This window comes from Enoplosus armatus, chromosome 16 (assembly GCF_043641665.1).
Source record: "Enoplosus armatus isolate fEnoArm2 chromosome 16, fEnoArm2.hap1, whole genome shotgun sequence".
NCBI lineage: Eukaryota > Metazoa > Chordata > Actinopteri > Centrarchiformes > Enoplosidae > Enoplosus > Enoplosus armatus.
Window position 1 is genome coordinate 15,638,721 of NC_092195.1, and position 21,897 is coordinate 15,660,617.

General features: G+C 40.4%; 2 protein-coding genes across 2 annotated transcripts in view; both read left to right on the top strand.

Annotated features, from left to right (window-relative positions):
* The first annotated feature begins 212 nt into the window (after nucleotides 1-212).
* On the top strand, nucleotides 213-7,028 carry slc30a8 (solute carrier family 30 member 8). Its single transcript, XM_070921741.1, has 9 exons — nucleotides 213-286; nucleotides 1,484-1,635; nucleotides 2,231-2,377; nucleotides 3,255-3,408; nucleotides 3,631-3,791; nucleotides 4,009-4,121; nucleotides 5,310-5,415; nucleotides 5,533-5,667; nucleotides 6,883-7,028. Exons 1-9 carry the CDS (start codon nucleotides 213-215, stop codon nucleotides 7,026-7,028), a joined length of 1,188 nt encoding a protein of 395 aa, XP_070777842.1.
* Nucleotides 7,029-10,730: 3,702 nt separating this feature from the next.
* The window catches only part of med30 (mediator complex subunit 30), a 32,294-nt gene continuing 21,127 nt past the window's right edge, over nucleotides 10,731-21,897 (top strand). The window contains exons 1-4 of the mRNA XM_070921717.1: nucleotides 10,731-10,790; nucleotides 11,431-11,704; nucleotides 13,929-14,087; nucleotides 19,241-19,348. Of these exons, the coding sequence (XP_070777818.1) occupies nucleotides 11,522-11,704; nucleotides 13,929-14,087; nucleotides 19,241-19,348 (450 nt within the window). The 5' untranslated portion in view covers nucleotides 10,731-10,790; nucleotides 11,431-11,521. The remainder of the gene's footprint in view (nucleotides 10,791-11,430; nucleotides 11,705-13,928; nucleotides 14,088-19,240; nucleotides 19,349-21,897) is intronic.

The following is a 21,897-nucleotide window of genomic DNA, read 5'->3' on the forward strand; positions in this document are numbered from 1 at the left end:
TGCAATCACATATTCAGCTGTTTGCTCACTGACTGGTTTGAGAGGATGATCAACGACTTTTCGAGAGGGGACAACAAGAACTAGCAATCACGTCTGGATACGCTTTCTCAGAAGTACTTTTAAGTTACAGTTGCGGTTTTGTTTTTGGCATGTTTTTGTTTTAGTCTGGTCATTTTCTTTTTAAATATCTGATATTCTCCAAGACGTCAATCATGTTCAAAAAGAAGAATCCAGAAAGGCTTTCCCTGGTGTCAGAAGTGAAGAAAACATACACCACGGAGGGAAGGTAAACTCTTATTACTCTCATTTTATACTTTATCATTTTCAGACTTTATACTAAGTCAAACTGGAATAGAAGAACATGTGATTGATTATCATAAATACATTTCTTATAAATGTTTAAATTGAATTATTCAGTGAGTTTTAGTGACGCACTAATCATGTACAGAGTTTTAGTTAAAAGTGTCCATTGTCGTTATGGTCATTTATTACTGGTTTTCCACACGGGACTGGTCTGGGGTCTGCTGGGATTAACAGTGTGCAAACGTGCAGCTCATATCCGGTCATCACACTGATGGATGCAGGGAGGTGTGCACAGGGTGCAGCTTTGTGATTTGTGAATTATTCACATATTTCCTAGTTTAACCGTCAGAGCCATCTCTGTGGTGCCCAGTAACAGACTCATGGCGTTAGGTGGTATTAATTAACCTCCCCAGTGGTAACTTAAATTGGTATAAATATTTGTATCCTGCTGAGGGGGGAAACAAACGTCTCTCTACAAGGAAAAAAAAGCAAAGATTAAAGGAAAGTCTGGAAATTTAACACAATGTGGTGTAGCAGAAATGTGTTTTTTCTGCTTTCCTTAAATATCTTGCGACCCAACAGATTTGTCTTGACGACCCCCAGGTTGACCATTTCTTTGACTGACTTTATAAATTAACACTTAAAATAGTTTAAAGCTCCTCAGTGACTTTGTAAACAACTAAATAGAGTAATTTCTAGTTTATTTATCCCAAATCCCAAATAAAACCAACCTACTTCATATAACTTTAAAATCCACTGTCAAATTTCGTTTTTGTTATCTGTATCTAAAATCAGGCTGATTAACGCTGTAAACACAACAAAAAGAGCTGTAGTATTTTTCAAAAAAGGCTGCAGACTATTGGGTTAAACATGCCTCTACCTGGACAAATATAAAGTGAAGAAGAATTAATATATATAGCCATCACATTTGACAATCGATAAACTCATTTATCAAGTAAAAACGCTTGTTCCAGCCCCTCCAATGTGAGGATCTGCCACTTTCTTTTTTTATTTCATTGTAAATTTAATATCTTTTGGTTTTCGGGCAGTTGGTCGCTCAAAGCAGGTGATCTGCAGACGACACCTCGAGCTCTGGGAACTTGTGATAGGCATTTTTAAACATTTAAAGACTAAATGGTTAATAAATGATCTGCTGTCACTTCATTACTACTACATCCAGTGCGCCATGCCAGGAGGGTGCCATTGGCATCAAGCATTGCCATGACAACAGCAATGCACAGGAGGCTCGCGAAGGAGAGAAGAAAGATGCCAGGAAGAGGCTGTACGTGGTCTCTGTCATCTGCCTGATCTTCATGATCGGTGAAATCCTCGGTGAGTCATTCTTTAATCCCAGACAGATTTAACTGTTATTTATTCACTCAGTCACACACTTCTCCATCACACAGATTTCTTCTCTTTGTCACCTTTTTCTTTTTGTCTTTCCTCTGTCTTTGTCTCTTGTCACTTCCTCTGCTTCTCCTCTCTTTTCCTCTTCTTTTCCTCTCTTACTTTTTTTTTTTTTTTTGCCAAAATGTAATACAGACGTTCACGGTTCCTTGATGATAATTCTTAATGACTTTGGTGACTACATGACGTTTCCTCTAGCACCACCAGCAGGTTGACATTTGTGGTTTTAAGTGAAATGTCTCAACAACGTTTGGATGGGTTGTCTTGAAATTTGGTAAAGTCAATCATGTTCCCCTCAGGATGAATTGTAATCACTTTGATGATCTCTTAACTTTCCATATATTTTGGTTTATTCCATTAAACCAAATTTGATAAAATTATTAGATCATTTTAAGCCTTCTTGTGACTTATTCACTTATTCAAACTTTTCTTCTGTCTCTGTCCCCATACAAGTATGAATCTAGCACTTCGACAGTACAGTATAACATACTTACATTAATTATTGTTTCTCTTTCTGCAGGTGGGTATTTCGCAGGCAGCCTTGCGGTGATGACAGACGCCGCCCACCTGATGGTGGACTTCACCAGCTTCATCATCAGTCTGATATCCCTCTGGCTCTCCTCCAGACCTGCAACACACAAGCTCAACTATGGCTGGCATCGTGCAGGTACAGGACTGACAAGATTTATCTGTCAGATTTTAAAGCTGCATTAGAAACTAAACTCGCCAGCATTTAATGCTTTAGTCAGTAGTTTTTGTTGTGTTTAGTTTACATCGATCGTTGCCTGGATGGTTTTGTAATAAGGATAGACGGACGCAGGATTTGCAATTTAACTTTTACTGACATCTTCAGGGAAAAACAACTGTACTTTGCAAACAAACAGGGTTTCAGTGACATATGTAATGGCTTACATCACATATATGTTGTCAATTTTCTTCCAGTAGGTAAAAGTAAAGGTCAATTTCCATAACGTGTTAAAACGTATCTTTTCCGACATTACTTTAGGACCTTTTATTGCCCACTTTGTCACTAAATTTAAGGCTGGTTGTAGTTTGACTGTGATAGTTAATTAGCCTAAAGTGCTGATGTGTGCTTGCACAGTAAAGAGCCTCCTTAAAGAGACTTAATGGAATGCTTTTATATATTCAAACCAAATTAGGATGAAGTTTGTTATACTTTTTAAAAAGACTTTTACCATAATATATATATATTTTTTTATGACGTTAACTGAAAGGAAAGTTCAAACATTTCTTCCTCCGTCAAATCACATGGAGGTTAATTGTTTTTGGACATAGTAACTTACCAGCAGAATGTTTTTCTGGACAGTTTGTCTAATTTAAAACTAGAGAAGGCTTCACACCGTGCTAATTAAATTGCTCTCTGTACAGAATCTGTTAATGCCTAATTGGGAAAAGATGTTGTGTTAGTCTGATAATTAGAGCTGAATAGCTGGCCTACACTTGAACGTAGTGTGTACAGTTTTCCAATGTCAGTTTTCAGGTTCTTATTTGACCAGAGTTCTTGTTGTATTTCACGCGTGCAGAGATCCTGGGTGCACTGCTGTCAGTTTTCACCATCTGGCTGGTAACAGGAGTATTGGTTTATCTGGCTGTGGAGCGCCTCATCAACGATGACTACACCATCGAGGGCACTGTCATGCTCATTACCTCTGGTTGTGCTGTGTTGGCTAATATTATGTGAGTAAAATACACATTTATACAGCTTTTATCAGGGCACAGTGCGCCTTTTTTAATATTTAGGATTTAATTAAAGCCAAAACAGAGAGAAGGGCAATACTAAATACAGTTTCATGGACTCTTGAAGAAGTTTGTGTTGTAGTATCTTGTCAAAAACGGCTTGTATCTCAGAACTGATTAGTTTCATACTTTGAAAATACTTTGTTCCTTCTCTCGGCACAGCATGGCCCTCACCCTTCACCAGTCGGGCCATGGCCACAGTCACGGGGGTCTCAGCTCACACGGGCATGGCCACAGTCACAAGAAAGGACACGATCAGACCTCAAACCACGCCCACTCGAATGATGACCACATAGACTTGGAGCGAAAAGGGGACGATCATGGTAAGTCATCATTGCTGTCTTCTCAAATATAAGCAGCATTGGCCATGAAACAATGAAATATTAACCGTTTAATCCCCCATGCACAGTGGTCTGTACTATGATTGAATATGCACTGTGGGGGGCATTACAATCCATTGTAATTACATTATAATGAAATATAATCCAGTGAATAATTATCTTTTTAGAGCATGGATCTCACTGAACTTCTGTTTTTCAGGAGGGAAGGCGCAGCAGGCCAATGCCAGTGTGCGAGCGGCCTTCGTCCACGTGGTGGGAGACCTTCTCCAGAGCATCAGCGTGCTCGTCAGCGCCATCATTATCTTCTTTAAGGTTAGGAGTCTCTCTGGGCGTGCACAAAGTGTGGCATGTCTTACAGTGAAACTTAATCTCATGAGTGGAGGTGAGGAGTGCAGAGAAGGTGTGAAATACTTTAGTTTTGGTTGATCTTATGTAACCATTTCCTTCCCAATAAAGCAATAGGTAAGCCAATAAATATACATTTCACTTCATCAAATAAAATTTCAAAATATCCTTTTTCTTTTGCATTGGATAAAAAACATAATGCAACACAAGACAACATATTACAGTAAAGCAATGCAGAACAGGAAACCAAACAAAACCAATCTGGGCACCTATAGAAGCTAATCCAAGGAAAAGAAACTAAAGGAAACAAGACAAAAAGGGGCTCAAAGTATCAATAAAATACCACATAAATAGAATTTAAATGGGGTAGCACATTTTCAATATAAAAGTAGAAGGAATATTTTAAGTCTGTTGCATTCTTTTCTTTATATACATGAAAAAATGAGACCAAACTTCATAAAACGTCCTCAGTAATTATTTATATTTGCGATTAGAGATTCAAAAGTCTACTTAGATTAAAGATTAAATTCAACTATGAACTATTTTATTATTATTATTCAAACAAGTCTTTTATTACATCATAGTGATAGGGCTTTTAAAAAAATGAACAAAAGAAACAAAAACTTTAAAATAGGAAGTTATCCCTCAATTATCTGATGTTGGTTTTGATTGTTATTAGTGTTTTGGCTGAAATCTGGCTGCTGCTGGTGTGAGGATACTGCAGCATACAGTACTGTAGCTCTGGTTTATTAATTCCTGCATTATTTTTAGCTTCCAACCTTCTCACCCTTGAGGAATGTAAAACAATTCAAGGCTGTGGCTGTTTGCAGCAGGAGAGATGGTGCCGTATTTTCTGTCCACGTATTGTTCTGTTGCTTGGTGTCCGGAGAATGCTCAATGATTTCAGTGTGCTGCTGATCCTCTCCCTGGGCTGTCAGTACTGTAAAATTATGAGCTTCTCTTATTAATTGTCACTGTCCTGTGTCCCTTTTTAGTGTAGGCAGTTAGTTATTTTCTTCTGGGTAACAGTCACTGAAAGATAGTTTAGAAAAATACTCAATACAGCCCAAATGACCAAGACCAAACGTCTTATTTAGTTACACCGATGATTAACATGTCTGAAGATACTTAACCTTAGTTTTCTGTTTCTTTCAGCCAGAACATAAGATAGCAGACCCCATCTGCACCTTCCTGTTCTCCATATTTGTCTTGTGCACCACCTTCACCATCATGAGGGATATTCTTATTGTCCTGATGGAAGGTAAGGCCCTAAAAACAATGACAACATACAGTAGGTGTGCTCTCGCTCTTTCTGGCCCCTTATCATTTCTCAAGGTTTTACAATTACTCTTTTTCCTCCTTTTCATCTGTGACTCAGGCACTCCAGCTGGGGTGAGATACAATGAGGTCAGGGATGGTCTGCTCCAAGTGAAGGGGGTGACGGCGGTCCACAACCTTCACATCTGGGCTCTCACCATGAACCAGGCTGTACTGTCTGCACACGTAGCTATAGGTGAGTAGAAACCTATTCTCTTGTGAAACTACGAGCTGTCTGCACGATTCAACCGTCTTTTACTTTTTAATTTGGTGCCACTTGTAACCAAACGTCATGAATGAGTCAACACAGTCAGTGGGCGTATCAACACAAGTTTCTTTTGTTTGGCTGATATGAATTTGCAAGAAATGCTTTGACACTAATTTCAGGCTAAAATATGAGTGGCAGCCTTTTCATCCTAATTATATTATGCAAATATACATAGCAAGCTCAACTAATGTTCGTCACATTTTTTTAACATTGTAGTCCTTCTATGTAGTTTTGCAATTGTCTTTTAAATGATTAGAAAATTAGGGACTAGCTCAAGGATACTCAACGTGGCCCCCTGACCAATTCTAATTCACAAGGAAAATAAATAGATTCACACTAGGTATATTTTTGTTTGTTTATACCAATTAGTAAATGTTCAGTAATGTCCCTTGGCTGACCTGACCTGGATGGGGAGAAGTTTTCCTTGGGGGTTTTCTGACAGAAAGAAAGGACTTTCACCCCGGAGACTGCTGTTCATGTCCCCTGTGAAACCAAAAGTCAACGTTGACTGCGACCGTTTCACGTTAACCATGTTTACCATTATTAACTGATCCCTGGCCTCCCGTCATTTTGCGAAAGCCGCCCCCGGGCAAAGCAAGTTGAGTATCCCTGGACGAGCTGAGAAAGAAAGTGGAAGGAGTTGGTTGAGACGGTTGTCTGTTGGGTGTGTAAATAAATGGGCAACGGTTTGTTACCACATTTGCAGTAACATTTTATTAGGCCTGTGTGTCTGATAGCTTGTTTTAGTTAAATTTGAGCATCTATCTCTTAGCATGGCTGAGTCTCACAACTGAGCTAAAATGGTCACTTTACAGGGAAGACTCTTGATTTTGGTTACAGCCTTTCCTCTGGCAATTTTTAAAGATTTTTTCAGACTCTAAGAATGGCACTTGTTTCTCCATATTTAATCAGCCATCCAACAATTTTGCTTTGCCAGTGTGTAATGAGCACAAAGAATCTCTCTATACAGTCTATGAATGAGCTTTACAACCTCAAGGGTCTGCCAGCGTGGCTCTGGACCTTTTTTATTCTCTTTTCTTCTTTTAAGTGCTGAAACGGTTTTTAAGGCACAAAATTCATCATTCAAACACCCGGTGACTAACGTTTGTTCATTGCCATTTCCTTTTCATCTCTCCTCCACAGATGAGTCAGTGGATGCTCAGACTGTCCTAAGAGAAATGACACAGGCTTGTTTCTCCTCCTACAACTTCCACTCTGTTACGATTCAAATGGAGAGACAGGCCGATCTGAAGCCTGGTTGTACCCTGTGTGAGGACCCCAAGATGTAGTAACCCTCCTAAATTCTTTGAGATCTCAGGGGAATAAGGCCAAGCTATGCTTTAGCTGCTGTAACCTCGGTTCATAACAATATTTAGTTGTCCTGCACTGCTCATTGGACCCTGGGGTCTCATGGTTTACTGTAACATTAATGCCAAAGTGTCATGACTGTGCCTTGTGTGTCGACATTCCCAAAGTAATGTTGATATTGAAATAACAATGAGCTTGTGCCTGAAAGAAAGACAAGATTGCTCATGATTTAAATTATTTTTAAAAGCTCCCTTTCCTCATCTTCCTCCTGAGGGAGGTTTTAACTTGAATATTCCCGAGTTGTCTCTTTTATACTTCTATTCATTATCCCAAACACACATTTTAATTACCGTTTGTTTACCTTGTGACCTTATGTGACTCAGTCAGGTTGATGCTAAAGTACTGTTTGTTTGAGCATTAACCTAAGACATAGGATATAGCCATAGGCATTTGTGCACAGTCTGGTATGTATACAGATCAATAAATATTTCCATGCATGGACAATTACACCAGCAACCTCACAAGTGCTGTATGTGGACAGCATCGAGTGTATTTTAATATATTATCAAAACGCCTTTCCACTGCCTTTGTACAGTTGTAACGTACAAGCTGAAATGAATTATTCAATAAAATATTCCTTTTTCAAATACTCCGTCTTATGAGTCTTCCTTTCAAAGTCTGATTTACGATGCCATAAAATCCTTCATGACGAAGCGTTTTAACCCCTTTACTGACAACACCAGCTCCTCTGTTGCTGGGCAACAAGCTGGATCCAGTGACTTGAAGGGCATGTTGATCCCCGTTAACAGTCCCCCACCTTCTTGACGTTGAACCACTTTGTGTGATTTTTTTAAAAAAATTTTTTAATGTACCTGGGCGGCCATTTTGTGGTACCAAGGTCCTCTGACATGTTGCTGACACTCAAGTGTTTACAGCTCGTTTGAGTTTGACCTCCTTCTAACCTGCAGTAAGAGCTATGGGTGTCCTGAACTACAGTAGAACGGTCAAAGGCATCATTAATAACAACTGACACGGTGCTGGCAGGTGCCCACTTTAAGTCTTATTTTGAAAATATCTACATTTAAGGCACTATATTTTAAAATTATTTACTCCATATTAGGTATTCTTTCTTATTTAACAAAGTTTCACTTGTGTTAAACCTCATAAAGCACTATGTTCCTCCCTTTTTTCTCCTTGAATAGCTTTAAAGTTGTTTAAAGCATCTTATTCATCACTTAGTTATGGCTATACCAGTCCATCAAATGGAAATATTCAAGATGTCTTATGCATCATTTTACACACATTTCCCCCAAATTTTGATTTATTTCTGTTGTTTTTTACTCTTCTTCTGTCTGTTCCTTTTATTTTCTTTTATTGTCAAGCACTTTGTGACACTCTTCATTTAAAAGGTGATATATATCTAAACGTAACTATTTACTAGAGAAGAATTGAAATAACAAAAACATACCAGTAATAAACTAAAACCTTAATTACAACCTGAGCTAACAAAAAGGACTCTAAATATATACATGTTCCCTGGTACAGGAATATGAGGCACTGTAATAGTAAAGAGATTAGTATTGAAATATCAGATACTGCTCACTTGCACTTATACAGTACACATGCACCCATGTGCCCATCTCCCACCCATACACTTTATCCCTTTAACTATACTAATCTCATTCTTTTGTCCAGAGACTTTAGGAGGTGACATTTGCTGTGAGATGTTGAATGGACTTAAACATGCTGCTGCCTTCAGAGCAGACCATTGTGCTCCCTTCTCTCTCCATCTGAACTTAGCCCTGGAGGGACCAGATCAGTGCGTATTTAATTAAAGCATGAGTAATGCACTAGGTGGCTAGATAATCCCTTTTAGTCCCGATACCCCCTCAGCTAATAATTATTACACGGTTTGTGTTTCCTCACAAGGGGTGTTCTGTCTGTCTCCCTTTCAGTTTTTTTTTGCTACCTTTTGCTCCTTCTCCAACCCTTGTTTTCTGGTTTTCCTCTCTGCTTGTCTTTCTCCATTCACTTCATCCTTCTCTCTCTCCCTGTCTTGCTCTTGCTGTTCTCTCATGTTCAAGGTTCAAGCCCCTGCAGCATTGACGAGATGATGCACTGTGAACCTGCTGTCAGCTTCAAGGTAATCTGTGTTGCCTGCCGTTTTTTATGCACGAGGCCTCAATAACATGCAACAGCACCATGTACAGTATGCTTTTGTTTGATATTTTATTTGAATCTTCTTCTCGCTGCTCTCCAATAAAGGTTTGCGGCTGTGGCGACCACATGACGTTGAGCAAAATGATAAGATGGCATTGCCTTGTGATGAATGTTTTTGAATTTACAATAATGTTTTGTGGTTTGAGTACATCAATATGAAAAAGCTGTTTGAAATCAAACATTCTCCACCAGCTTGCCTTCATGTGATCAATACATTCTGTTGTTTCTCTATTCACTATTCATTTCTCTATTGGTTTATTTTTAATTCTTTCATATAATGTCAAATGTATAATTCAGCAACAGAGCAGGGAAAAGCGTATTCATCTCACTACCTGCCTCCACCCACTCACCATCACTACTCTCGTCCCAATTAAACACACCAAGAAGACAGGCTGGATGATTATGGAGAAACTCATTTCCAAATGGCATGCCTCAGTTGGTTTGGCGATATGGCAGATGGGGATTGTAAGAGTAACGCTCATTCATCCTGGCAAGCTAACCAGCACTCCGTCTGCAATTAGGAAGTTGTGGGCAGTCAAGTGAACTTGACACGGCGTTTTTCATATCAGTGTTGCATGTTGCAGATAGGGTGTTTTTTTTAGAGAAAGAGAATAAGTGAAAAGAAATGACTCCAGGTTATTATTACACAAAATGTGTTCCAGATAAAAGGAAATTGAAATCCAGCCTGTAACCTCAAATTTGAATGAATAATGTAAATTAAGTAATAGGCATCCTAATCTACTTTTCAGCCCCACTCAAGCCTGAAGGCAAAGCTTTTCTTTTTTTCCAATAAAGCTCTTACTTCCAGTGTCTGTAAGTCAGAGCAGTAATTCTGCTGCATGGCAGAGCACATGCTGAAGAAGCAGCTTTGTATAGCCTGCTATTTCTGACACCTCTTGTATTTCAAATTAATGTGAATTCGGTTGGCTCACAAAATAATCCAAGCACAGCTGTACATCATAAGTAATGGATGGATGGATACATTGAAGGATTTGGTTTAACACAGAGTAGACAACATATCCATTTATGGGATGAATTTAAATTATGCTTACAAAAAAAGTTATAATGACCCATGAGAAGCAATCATGTGGCGTGAATTGGCCTGGGGGCTGATGAAGTCAGATGTGTGACATGGCTGTTATATAACAGTAGGCCAGCATATGGCGCTGTTACCCTAAGGAGCATGAATGAAATGTGCAGTGCGTCTTGCTTTACCGTAATGTATAACCCTAAATGAAACATTTGGAGGGAGGATGTCAATTTCAAATATAAATATGGGTTGACTTTAATCTTAGGGGATATGACATTTCAGTTCGTGTAAATCATAATATCTTCCTCCTGTTAAAAATCACATTAAATTACTAAAAGATAAAACATTTTCAAGTGGCGCCTCTACTACATCATTTTCCGCCACCAGTCGCGGTGTCAAGCCCACTTCTCGCGATACTCGCGGCAGCTGAGATCCTAGGAGCAGAGCAGGGAACTTGACATGTCAACAAAACAGATAAATTATCACCACACAGGTAACATTACACGCTGTCTAATGTGCTATTAAATAAATATGAACACTCACTGCGATGTTAAGTTTCACGTCGTGCCGGAAAAATCAGCCGACACAAATAAATGAACCGAGAGAAAGCTGAAGTGTCGTGTGGTGTGACTGCCCACTTAGCTTTGGTGACAAGCAGTCCACTTTTACATGTTAGCTAATTAACCCGTTATCAGGCTGAACGCATTTGGGTGTGGTATTTAAAGTCCAGGATCGCATCTAACGGACTTGTACTGATTTTAAGGCACGTTTAACTGTTTCTGAAAGCCCGGTATACAACTTATATTAAATGCTATAACGTTAGCTCAGAGACTTTATCAGTGTTGAGTGTTTTTAGCTTGACGGCGTTTCGTTTTAGTTGATTTGGAACAGCTATGAAGCTTTCAGAGAGCGAGAGTGTATAAATGGTAATAACTATACTACTGTGGCTTACTGATGATACGTTATTTGTTATGCCAATATCTTTAAACATTAATGTGACTACCATTTTCTTTTTAGACACTTTCATCTGAGAAGAAGTGCAGTGACTTCCATTAACTGCCAACTTCCTTCCTCGTCCTTTTTGATTTCCCTCTACATTTTCCTCTCCCATTCCTGTAAAACACTTCATGAAGGCATGTAAGGGTGTGCTGGTGTGGAATAGCCTGACAGGTAACCTCACCTGGACCTAGACCTCCTCCACCAGCATCTTCACCTGCTGTCTCCATGACAACCCCTCCGCTAGTGACGTCTTTTGGCGGGCAGCCTCCACCACAGCAGCAGCAACAGCAGCAAGCCCAGGCAGCACGTGATGTCAACACAGCCTCGCTGTGTCGCATTGGCCAGGAGACTGTCCAAGACATTGTCCTCAGGACCATGGAGATCTTTCAGCTCCTCAGGAACATGCAGGTCTGTCTCGCTCTGTCTCTCTGCCCACGCACCTGTCAGATGTGGTTACACTCTCCTTTCAGTTCCTCTTCTTCTGTCTGTCATATTTTATGCACATTTTTCCAATAGCCCTAACGCCACTACAAGACACTTAATACCATAAAAAACAAGGGTATGAGAGGAGTAAAAACTGCAATATGGAGACACAACATTATTGAACAGATCTATACAAAAGATAAAATGGCAGAATATAATCATGGAGAGCCAAAAGATTAGAAAGACTAAAATAGTAATAATAGGTCTGATGTTAATATGACAGAAGCACTATTGTGCAAATAACAAAACAGCTGTCACTCAGGAAGGCAATTCTTTAAAAATTTGATTTGAGTTTTGATGCAGGATTTATAAACAGACAGTGGAAGCTGACTGATTAATAAATGGAAGGCTGTTCCACAGCCGAGACATCAGTACGGACAGCGAAAAGCTCGACCAACCCTTGATTTTAAACTTAAACTCAGGATCAGCTCACCAGTGTACCAGATTAGTTTATCGGTGGATCAAAGAGGCATTTAGGGACAGTAGAAAGTTTAAAGTTCATGTAATCTGGTGACCATGTAAGGCTTCATATGGATTCTAACAGAAATGTGCAAAGAAAACAAATGCAAAGAAATTAAAATTGTGGATAATGTAGGAATAGAGTTTGGTTGTAGTCAGTAGCCTGCCTGCAGACTTCTGCACAATTTGAAGCTGGGCTGCAAGCTCATATTGTGTTGCTGAAAGTGTACAAATAACACCAAGGAATAAGGGGTCCAAGCAGTGGTTGCATTTGTGAGGTGAGGCTGGTGAATAGTGCCTCTTTTATTCCCAGAGTTGAACAGCAACATCCAATCTCTCACATATGCTAAGCAGCTTTTTAGTGTTGCCAGATTGTTGAAATCAAATATTTTGGCAGAGTAGTCGTGCATATTTCCCAACAGTGATGTTGTATGACAAGTGGTGTCAAAGTGTTTATGGTAAGAAATCCAACACTCGCTAAGCAGGGGTTTTGCTCTCTTGGGTTTCCAGTGATTTCTCTGTGTTGAAGGGGCACTGCTTTTTCTCTTTGTTGTCAGGATGTAGAAGGAGCTATTGTAGATAAAGAGCAATGATCAGGGCCGCAGACAAACTTTTTGTTCTACATTTGTTATTGGTGAAACTAATCTTTTTGTTCAGAGACATAATGTCATCAGAAACATTAATGTACAGTCCTTATGAGTCATAAAGAAACTGTACATAACACGGCACATACGTGCAATCAAGTGATGGTGGAAAGTTGTTGAATTACTTTAAAAGTAAAGCGTGGATTACTTAAGCATTTTATTCAGGATATCAGGAGTTTGTTTATCAGTTTGCTCTGCGGTTCACATGTAGTTCAGCTCTGACGATGTCCTGAAGACGAGGTCAGCATGAGTTTATCATGGATGTCTGCTTGCTCCTCTGAGATGCTCCTCCTGCACCTTGTTAAAATCACAGCCAGAGACGGGCCAAACAAGCACACCTCAGCCACAGAATGTACAAACAGCATTGTTGTGACTTGTTTTTTTAGATCACAGGCTGTCTTTATACTCATAAAAAATCTTCATTTATCTTCTCCTGCCTGCCTCTCTCTCTCTCTCTCTCTCTCCCTCTGTCTGTCTGTCTCCCCCCTGCTTCTCTGTGTCTCTCTCTTCGCTTTACTTGCCCTGAAGGCAGGCTTGTTTCATGTTATGTAGGATGTTTATAATCAGACAGTGCTGTCTCAGAGGTGTGTCGATCCTCTCAACAACAAAAAAAATATGTCTTGTTACTTGTTACTACATCCATTGTAGTTAAAAGCTGGTGATGCTGCCTCAGTATGAGAGTGAGTGAAAACATTCAAAGTGCAGCAGCTGAAGCAGTTAACCTTTGATGCAGTTTGGTAATTTTAAACTGTGATTTTATTATTATCAAGACCAGTTACCATATTGTTGCATGAACACAAACATGTTAAACATATTTTTAAGGTCTCTATAGCTCTCTATAAGCAGAGAGGAAACTTTGTGATCGGTGTAAATGAAAGTGCATCTACTGTGCTTCTAATGAACTGTTACCAATTTGAGAATAACACAGGGTTTGTGGTGCTTTTGGCAGTCAGTGGGGATCAATGGCTGTTGCTTTTTATTAACACTAGCAAAAATGTAGCCTTGTGCTTCGCTTAACACAACGTTTCCTCTGTGGTGCTTCTCAGCTTCCTAATGGAGTCACTTACCATCCAAACACCCACCAGGACAGGCTGGGAAAACTGCAGGAGCACCTACGGATGCTCTCTGTGCTGTTCCGCAAGCTGCGCCTCGTCTACGACAAATGCAATGAAAACTGTGCCGGAATGGACTCCATACCTCCAGAGGTGAGACATGGCGACAACTGACAAGATTTCACAAAATGTTGTTTGTTGTGTAATATTAATGTGATTGGAAGGCAAGGGTGTGTGTGCGGTTATGACTGAAATGTGATCAGTTGTTTGGGCCTGTTTGAACAAAGGTAATAATTTAAACCATTCACACAATGAAGTCTTATTGACTTGGATCAAAACCTCTTGACTGAGAAGGAACCAAAGTATCATGGTAATGTTACGGTCCTAAACACAAAATACATGGGTGTCTCTGAGTGTTGCTGTTGTCGCCCACTGCAGGTGTGTGTTGCCTTTTCTCAGGTACAATATATGTAGCCAAACAGCACTGGCACCATATTTATGCTATATAAATCCCAGAACCCGAGCATGGGAAATCACCCCTTCCTAAAAAGTGACTGCCATGTTGACCCTGACTAGGACACTTAACCTGCGGAGGTCCCCCTGTGGCTGCCAATACAGTGTAACATGCACAAATATATTACAGTATAAAGATGATGGTGCTGAAGAAGATTGTGCATGTTTGGCACAACACTTTACTGGAAGAATCATTGCCATGATTTACTCAGTAATTTGTGCTTAGATGAGAGATTGTAGCAACTTAAAATGTAACATCTTTGTAAAATATAGTAGAAATGTCCCTTTAAATGGATTGAAATGTAATAATGCAATAAAACACATGCTTATATTAGCTAAAAAGGATAATTTTGTAATGATATTGACCACTGATGACTTTCTTTTTATTTATTTGCATTTTATTACATCATCACTTTACACACAAATTAGTACATACTTATATTATAGTTTACCCCCAATATGAAGTAATAAATTGCTTTTAATGTAACTGTATTTTATTTAGTTAATTTTTATTTACACAGGGTTGGCTGAGCATGCACGGTCTATTACAGCAATGTCCTGTTAACACTTCAGCAGAACAATAGAAACAGTCAATAAATAAAATAGAAATAAGATACAGACTCAGTGAAGAACAGTCACAGGCAGACGGAGAACATTGTTTACTTCATTCTTGATCCATTTGTAGTAGAAGGACATATTCTGAGGTTTTATTGCAGTTCCGTTGCTGCTGACATGCTATCCTACCTCAACCAACCTCAAATCAAGTTATGCTTTTAATACGTATCCTGTACTCCTCCCTCTGCAGTTAGATCTTACACCAAGTGGTTGCAACTGCTGTGGTGTAGTGGTGGACGACGTGACTGATTGATCCTTCCCCATGCTGTATATGCTTGTCAAAATTTCTTTTGTGCTCTCAGCCACTGCTTCCTCATACAGCCCAGCTCTTCACACAAACTGCCTGCTAAATTAGGAAGCAGTTAGTTTAAAGGAAGTAGGCCATTGTTACTGCCACACCCCCTTGCTCGCTCACGCACACACACACACACACACACACACACACACACACACACACACACACACACACACACTCACACATCTTTACCCTGGGGGACTCTTATCTCACCTGCTCCCTCTAGGTCTGTCTTTTCTCCGCTCGCAGCAGATTCATTGGCCGCTTCAGGTGAGTCTCCAGAGTCTCTTTACCGCTGGTTACGGTCACCATCCACCTTCAGGAACAACAGCACTCCAGCTCAGCCGCACTCCATCCCTGCCTGCCTGCACACACGCACAGAAATACACATGCATGTGCGCACTGTAGCACTTACACACCAAAGACATGCATGTGGTGCACTGTAGCATGTCACAAAGGCATTTTCTTTCAACTTACACATACAGGGACACACACACACACACACACACACACACACACACACACACACACACACACACTGGCTCACTGGCTCACTGGGCATGCAGTGTTCGAGGCTCCATGCAGGGCTACAGCTAGACTATCCACCACTGTTTGATTGGATTTATGACTGCGGCAGTCCCTTCCCAATTTCTACAGATTGGCTCGGAGCTAATCTCTCTCACCAGACTCCTACTGAGGATAAAGGAGGATGTGGGAGGAGACCAGTCTTAAATTGGAACAAATTTGTGATGGCTGCCACCGTGTACATTTTCCGCATTGAATAATACAGTTGCTCGGAAGCATTTCGAATGATCTATCCTCCGGTTGTTCAAAATGACTCTCGTCTGCAGTTCCGCGCCTAAATCAAAGTCTATGAGGGGTTCACTTTGACATTTTCCTTTGCTGTAATGTTGTAAACCCTTATTAAGTCATTACACCATCTAGCTATTTCTCTCCCTTTTATTTCCACCTTATTTAAATGTTTATTTGTTTCCCCTTGAGGGCTGAGACCCAGCCCAGTGCTGACCAACCAATAGCTCAGCTCTCACCATGTTTGTCTGGGGCTGAGGGTTGTTGATTTTGGCCCTAGCACGCATGCCATTTATCATCTCAGAGAATTCAGGTGCCTGCCCGACAGCCGCTCACTATTGGCTGCCCCTAAACAGGAAGTGGAATCAATGACTCGGCCAGTGTGACCTCATTGCAGCCTAATTAGCAACAGACCCGTTTAATGAACAGCTGGACCAAATGCACACGTCAGCGTTTTTTCCCTTTTTCTCTCCAGCTGTCACTCGTTGCTGCCCCGTTGCAGCTTTTTCCTCCCTCTTTTTTCTCAAATTCTCACACTTTTCTCCTTCTTTCTGTATTTCTTTTCTCTTCCTCCTATCCTCCTTTTTCCACCTTTCGTCTTCTTTCTCTCTCTGATAGCTGCTCGATATTGACTCTCTCTCCATTTCCTTCTCTCTCACTCTCTTTAAATCTATTTGTTCACTTTGGCTTTGTTTCACTCTCTTTATCTTAGCTCTATCTTCTGCTTTTCATCTGTTCCTCTTTCTCTGTCTTCCTCCCTTCTGTCATTTCCTGCTCTGAACAGCCATGCCTTTTAATTTCCCTCTCCCCTTACACGTTCACCCCTCTATTTTCTTATTATTTTGTTTTTTTTTTGCGGTTTGTCTTTTCTACCCTTTTCCTTTTGTCTCGGTGAGGCAACATGGAGAACTTCCTTAGCCCATTCTTCTCTGTCAGGCAGGAAACCACATCCATCTTTCTGTGGAAGAGGCAGGGGTTATGACTCACACAGCCATGGCTACACGTGCACCCACTCACTCACACACACATAATACACTCTCCATCCATCTTTCCCACCCTACTCAGCACATTTCATTTTCCCCCCAGAAGCTGCCAAAATCAGCCCACTACCTTTTAAAATTCGATATGTCATTGGCTTCGGTCTGAAATTATCTAATGAAAAAACTTTCCCCTTTTCCTACTTAAAGTTTTCTTGAGCCAGAGACAAGCTCATAGTTTGTCTGATATAATATCCTGCACATGTCCTTGCTGTCTTTTCTCCCCCTCCAACAGTCGGAGTTTACAGTTTGGCGAGGAGCTCGGCCTGGAAACTGACAGGAGCACAGAAAGTTATCCAGATTTTTACATCTCTCTGTCACACTTTTTTTTCTCCCTCTCGGCGTCTTTGTCTCTTTGTGTTTCTCGCATTCTCTCTTCCCTTTTTTCTCGTTCTTTCTTGCTCTTTTCCCTCCCGTCTCCCTGCCCTCGTCAACCCTAGCTTTTTTTTCTCTCTGACTATCTGACATTTCGCCCATCGTCTCGCAGTCTTCTCCTCTCTTCATCATCTGTTTGTCTACATTTTCTCTCTGTCTGCCTTCATTTTTTCTTTTTGTTTCTTTCATGTTAGTCTTGTTGTTGGCCGGCTGCAGCCTTACTCATACACCAGTCAGTCATTGCTTCCAGACGAAGCAGCTTACTCCAATCATTGTCTAGTGTCCATAGGGCCTCCTCTCCAGCTGCATAACCTCAGGTCAAACATTGTAGTCAAGCAGAATAATCTGAAGAACTTTGCATGATTTAGATTAGCATCTTGCCAAGTCGTTATTGGAGCAAGGTGTGTTTTCCCACCGTATGGCAGTTTTTATTGGCTCCTAGTTGTTTGGAGAGTCTCCTGCCTAATCTGTGTTTGTAGTCTTGTCTGGTATGACAGTTTTTGTTTTGGAAAGGAAACTTTGGAGATTGGACGTTTATTATTACTTGCAACGGGAGCTCCTTGCTTCCAGTGTAATAAACTTCTGCAGATTACCTTTGCAGCTTTAATTGAAACACATTAAAAGTGGTATCATATGTCTGAAAATTGTACACCAAAATCTGTATATGGATTTTTGAGAGTGTGAAGCTATAAAATTGACTTTATACTAACATAGCTGATGCTTTATATTTCCTGGGAATTATGTACAATAACACAGACATTTGACTACATTTACACTGTGCATCTGTATTACAGTCGGGCTAGTGTTTGACAGAAGTAGCTCCACAAAGATCATCAAGCAGATCATCAATCACACATTCTCAGTATAAGGCCCTTTATGTCCTTGCTGTGAGTTGTACCAGGAACAGTGTGTTCTCAAGACATTCACACTTTGCTTGATGTGACTGCAGCAAGCCTCCTGCTCTCCTCCTCTCCTGAGGTGACCACTAGGGGGCAGTGTGACGTAAAGGAGCAGGCAGTGACCCTGTCGGCTCTCAGGAAAGTCGCCTCGCCTGAAGGCTCGCACATCAGCCTCACTGTAGTGTCAAGCAGACAAGGTCAAGCACACAGAGCGTTGAAAAATGAATTAATCTCCCACTCGCTTTCTGTCTGTCTCTCTCTGTTCGTTGAAGAGAGGTGAGGGAGACTCAGCCTGTGTTCGAGAGCTTACACAGAATCCCCATTTTCACCACTTCATGCAAACAAGATTGTGAGACAGCACTGGGAGTGTGGGATAGCACTCCACATAGGTTGAGATTACCCATATGTACATGATTCTGAGCTATAACTGCATTCAGCGGGCATATAGGAAAAATGTGAAATTCAGCACAGTGCTTTTAATGTATTTGGACTATGGGAAGAAGAAGGGGAGAGAGGGAGAAGAGACAAATGCATCTGGGAGTTTCCTTCCAGAATACTTGAACTTAAACAGTTGTTGATTGCCACAAAAGTAAAACTGTTATGATACCTTCATAGTGTGCATTCTGTATATGCTGCTGTAAGTGCTACACTTAATGCAATGCAAATCAGCTGAATATGTCAGCATTTTGGAAGAGATCCTCTTACAGTTGTCTTGCTTACAGTAAATAATATAGCCAGATTTTTGTTTGCTGTCCCTTCCAGCAACTGATCCCCTTTGTGGAGGATGACGGCTCAAAACACGAGGATCGCTCGGCCGGCCAGAGCCGCCCCGCCACCGAGGAGAGAAGAGAAGTCCTGGAGGTCAACAAGGTATTGTGTTCTGTATGTCAATAGCACTACGCTGTTAGGATTACAGGTGTGATTCCCAGCCAGCGGTAATGAAATGAGAAGGTGGGGATACTAGAAGAAAAAAATGAGAAAAGGTTCACAAACTGATATCAGATCAGTAAAGTTTCAGTTCACCTCTGAGATCTATGAGCCTCCAGACATTTCAAATCACGTTTACCTGAGCTGGAGGGAAACCAATATCATCTTAAAGATAAGAAATAATTATTAGGCATGATATTCATTACAGATTAGTAATTTTACTCACCATCATTAACCTGAAGCTTTAATAGCCGACTTCCCATTATTTGGATAACAACCATCTGGGTTGTAAAGACGAGGTTTGTACAAAACAAAATTAAGAGGCTGCACTTGATAAACTTTATTGTGTGAGTTTCTGTGTTTTAAAGGGAGCATTGTGCTGGTGGGAAATGCGATAAACAAGTATCACATTTCAAAACATTTTTTTGGAGACTGCATTCATCCTTCGGACTTTTAACCTATTTTGACGTGCGTGCATGTGGAGTCTGTGTTGTAACTTGTGAGCAGTCTTTATTTGTAATCCAAGGACACCTGCTCATCTGTGCAACAGAGGTCACTGAAGTAGTCAGAAAGCTCCAGGGTAGCATAGCATCAGGGAGGGATGAGATTCGTCCTTGGATGCTGAAGGCTCTGGATATTGTTATCTTAGTTGAAACGCCTCTTCAATATTACATGGAGGTTCCCAGTTTTAGAAAGAACTGGAGGATGTGCTCCCGTGTTTGCATTCATTCATCAACTTTTGAAATGTCGCAAAAAAGAAATGCGAATTAGACGTATAAACTAGGCTTGTTGCAAACTGTAGTTTTGTCAGAAGATGTTGGTATAGGCTATGCTTTACGCATGGCTGTAGTATGCCAGTAAACAGAGTGGAAGAAGTAGAAGTTGTGAGTGTATAAATATAATGCAAATATCAAAGAGGATGAACTGACCATTAGCTACACAGAGCTGACTTATAGTAGGTGATCGTGTTTTGAATATTAACAGAAGGAAAGAAGAGTTGACTTTTTTCATACCTCGTGAGTGAGGTGTTCACTTTTGGAGTGGTTTCAAGTGTCAAGACATCAAACACACCTAAGAGTTCTTTCAAATATATTCCCTGTCAGATAGGTTTTTTGCCTGGCTCTGATAGAGAGGCTGCTTTATGACACTCTGAAGTGCGGAGCAGAGAGCTTTTCTTCAGACTGACACGCCATGTTGTCAGTCAAAGTCTGAAAGTTTGTTGCAGAAAGATTTGATCCCGAGTCATGGCTTAGTTACACGCCTCAGACATTTTTTATTTGAGCGTGGAGATGCATAGAAAGATGGTCTCTCAGACAGTAATTAAACAGAGTTCAACAATAGAAAATAAGTTGTGGATGAGACTGTGAAAGAAACTAATCCTCACACTGCAAGAAGTTACAAGGATTGTCATTTTTCATTTGTAAAGTCACAAGGTTGGTTGGTTGATTTAGGGACTTCCGTGGTTACCGTGGTAATAGCAAGTACGTTGTGAAATAATGCCAAAAATATAAGAGTCTTGTTTTGTAGAGGCATTTTTGATTAACAATAGGTGTCAAAGAAAACCTTAGGGACAAATACATTCCCTGTGTCTGCTTCACAATAAAAGCCACCTTCTGTTTTGAATGCTTTTAATGTGAAATAGCAGTAGTAAATGTTTGGTTTGCAGTAGTAAGTAACCTAACACAGCTATGAAAACTAACATACTGAGTGGTAATTACTGAATGTAAATACATTGAGTGGCGATTGCAGGAAAATTGCTGACCAAAAAAACTTTCAAAAATGGGGTGTGATTTCAGGAAAATTATTTTAACTAAAAATGTGTTTACGAATGTGTTTGCTTTACTTCCTCTTTTACAGTGGAGGCACAGTGTTGAAATGTTTCAATAGAGACAAGGCAGAGCAAGACAGATCACTCCAGTATTATTAAGACAAAGACATAAAATGCAAGAATAAATGTCTTAAGATGTTTGGGTTTTTTTTTATCACAGTGTTGAGCTGAGCCTGGGGACATGACACAGGTTCTCTTAACGCTGACAGACCCTGCCCCTTGATGTTTTAGCATTTGCCATCAGAGATTATTTTTCTGTCCAGGATTAGGTCTAATCTCTCCCTGGGAAAATGGGCACATCAAGATGACATTAAAGCGCAGTGCGCAAATATCAGCCTTGGGATGGTGAAACCTAGATCCTGCATAGATGCAGGTAAACAGCCAGCAGTCACAAACAATACCCTCAGTACTGTAGTTTCGGGCAGTGGGGCATGGCAAAGGTTCAGGTAAAACACATCATGCATTATTTACAGTAGGAGGCCTTTTTAGTTTGCCTCGTCTGTCATGGATTTCTTTTGTTTGTGTATATATTGAGTGAGAGAGAGTGAGAGAGAGCTTTTGTTCTTTCTTCAGAGAGACAAGATTGTGTTTGCATTTGCTTTCACACATGCTTTCAGTGTGTGTGCCGCGTGCTGCTGAAGCCCCTCTCTCTGTTTCTTCTCTT

Excerpts from the sequence above, each read along its gene's own strand:
- slc30a8 (XM_070921741.1), top strand. The coding sequence starts at position 213 with ATGTTCAAAAAGAAGAATCCAGAAAGGCTTTCCCTGGTGTCAGAAGTG. Across the intron at positions 2,378-3,254 it reads CTATGGCTGGCATCGTGCAG|AGATCCTGGGTGCACTGCTG; the intron begins GTACAGGACTGA and ends TCACGCGTGCAG. Across the intron at positions 5,416-5,532 it reads TCTTATTGTCCTGATGGAAG|GCACTCCAGCTGGGGTGAGA; the intron begins GTAAGGCCCTAA and ends TCTGTGACTCAG.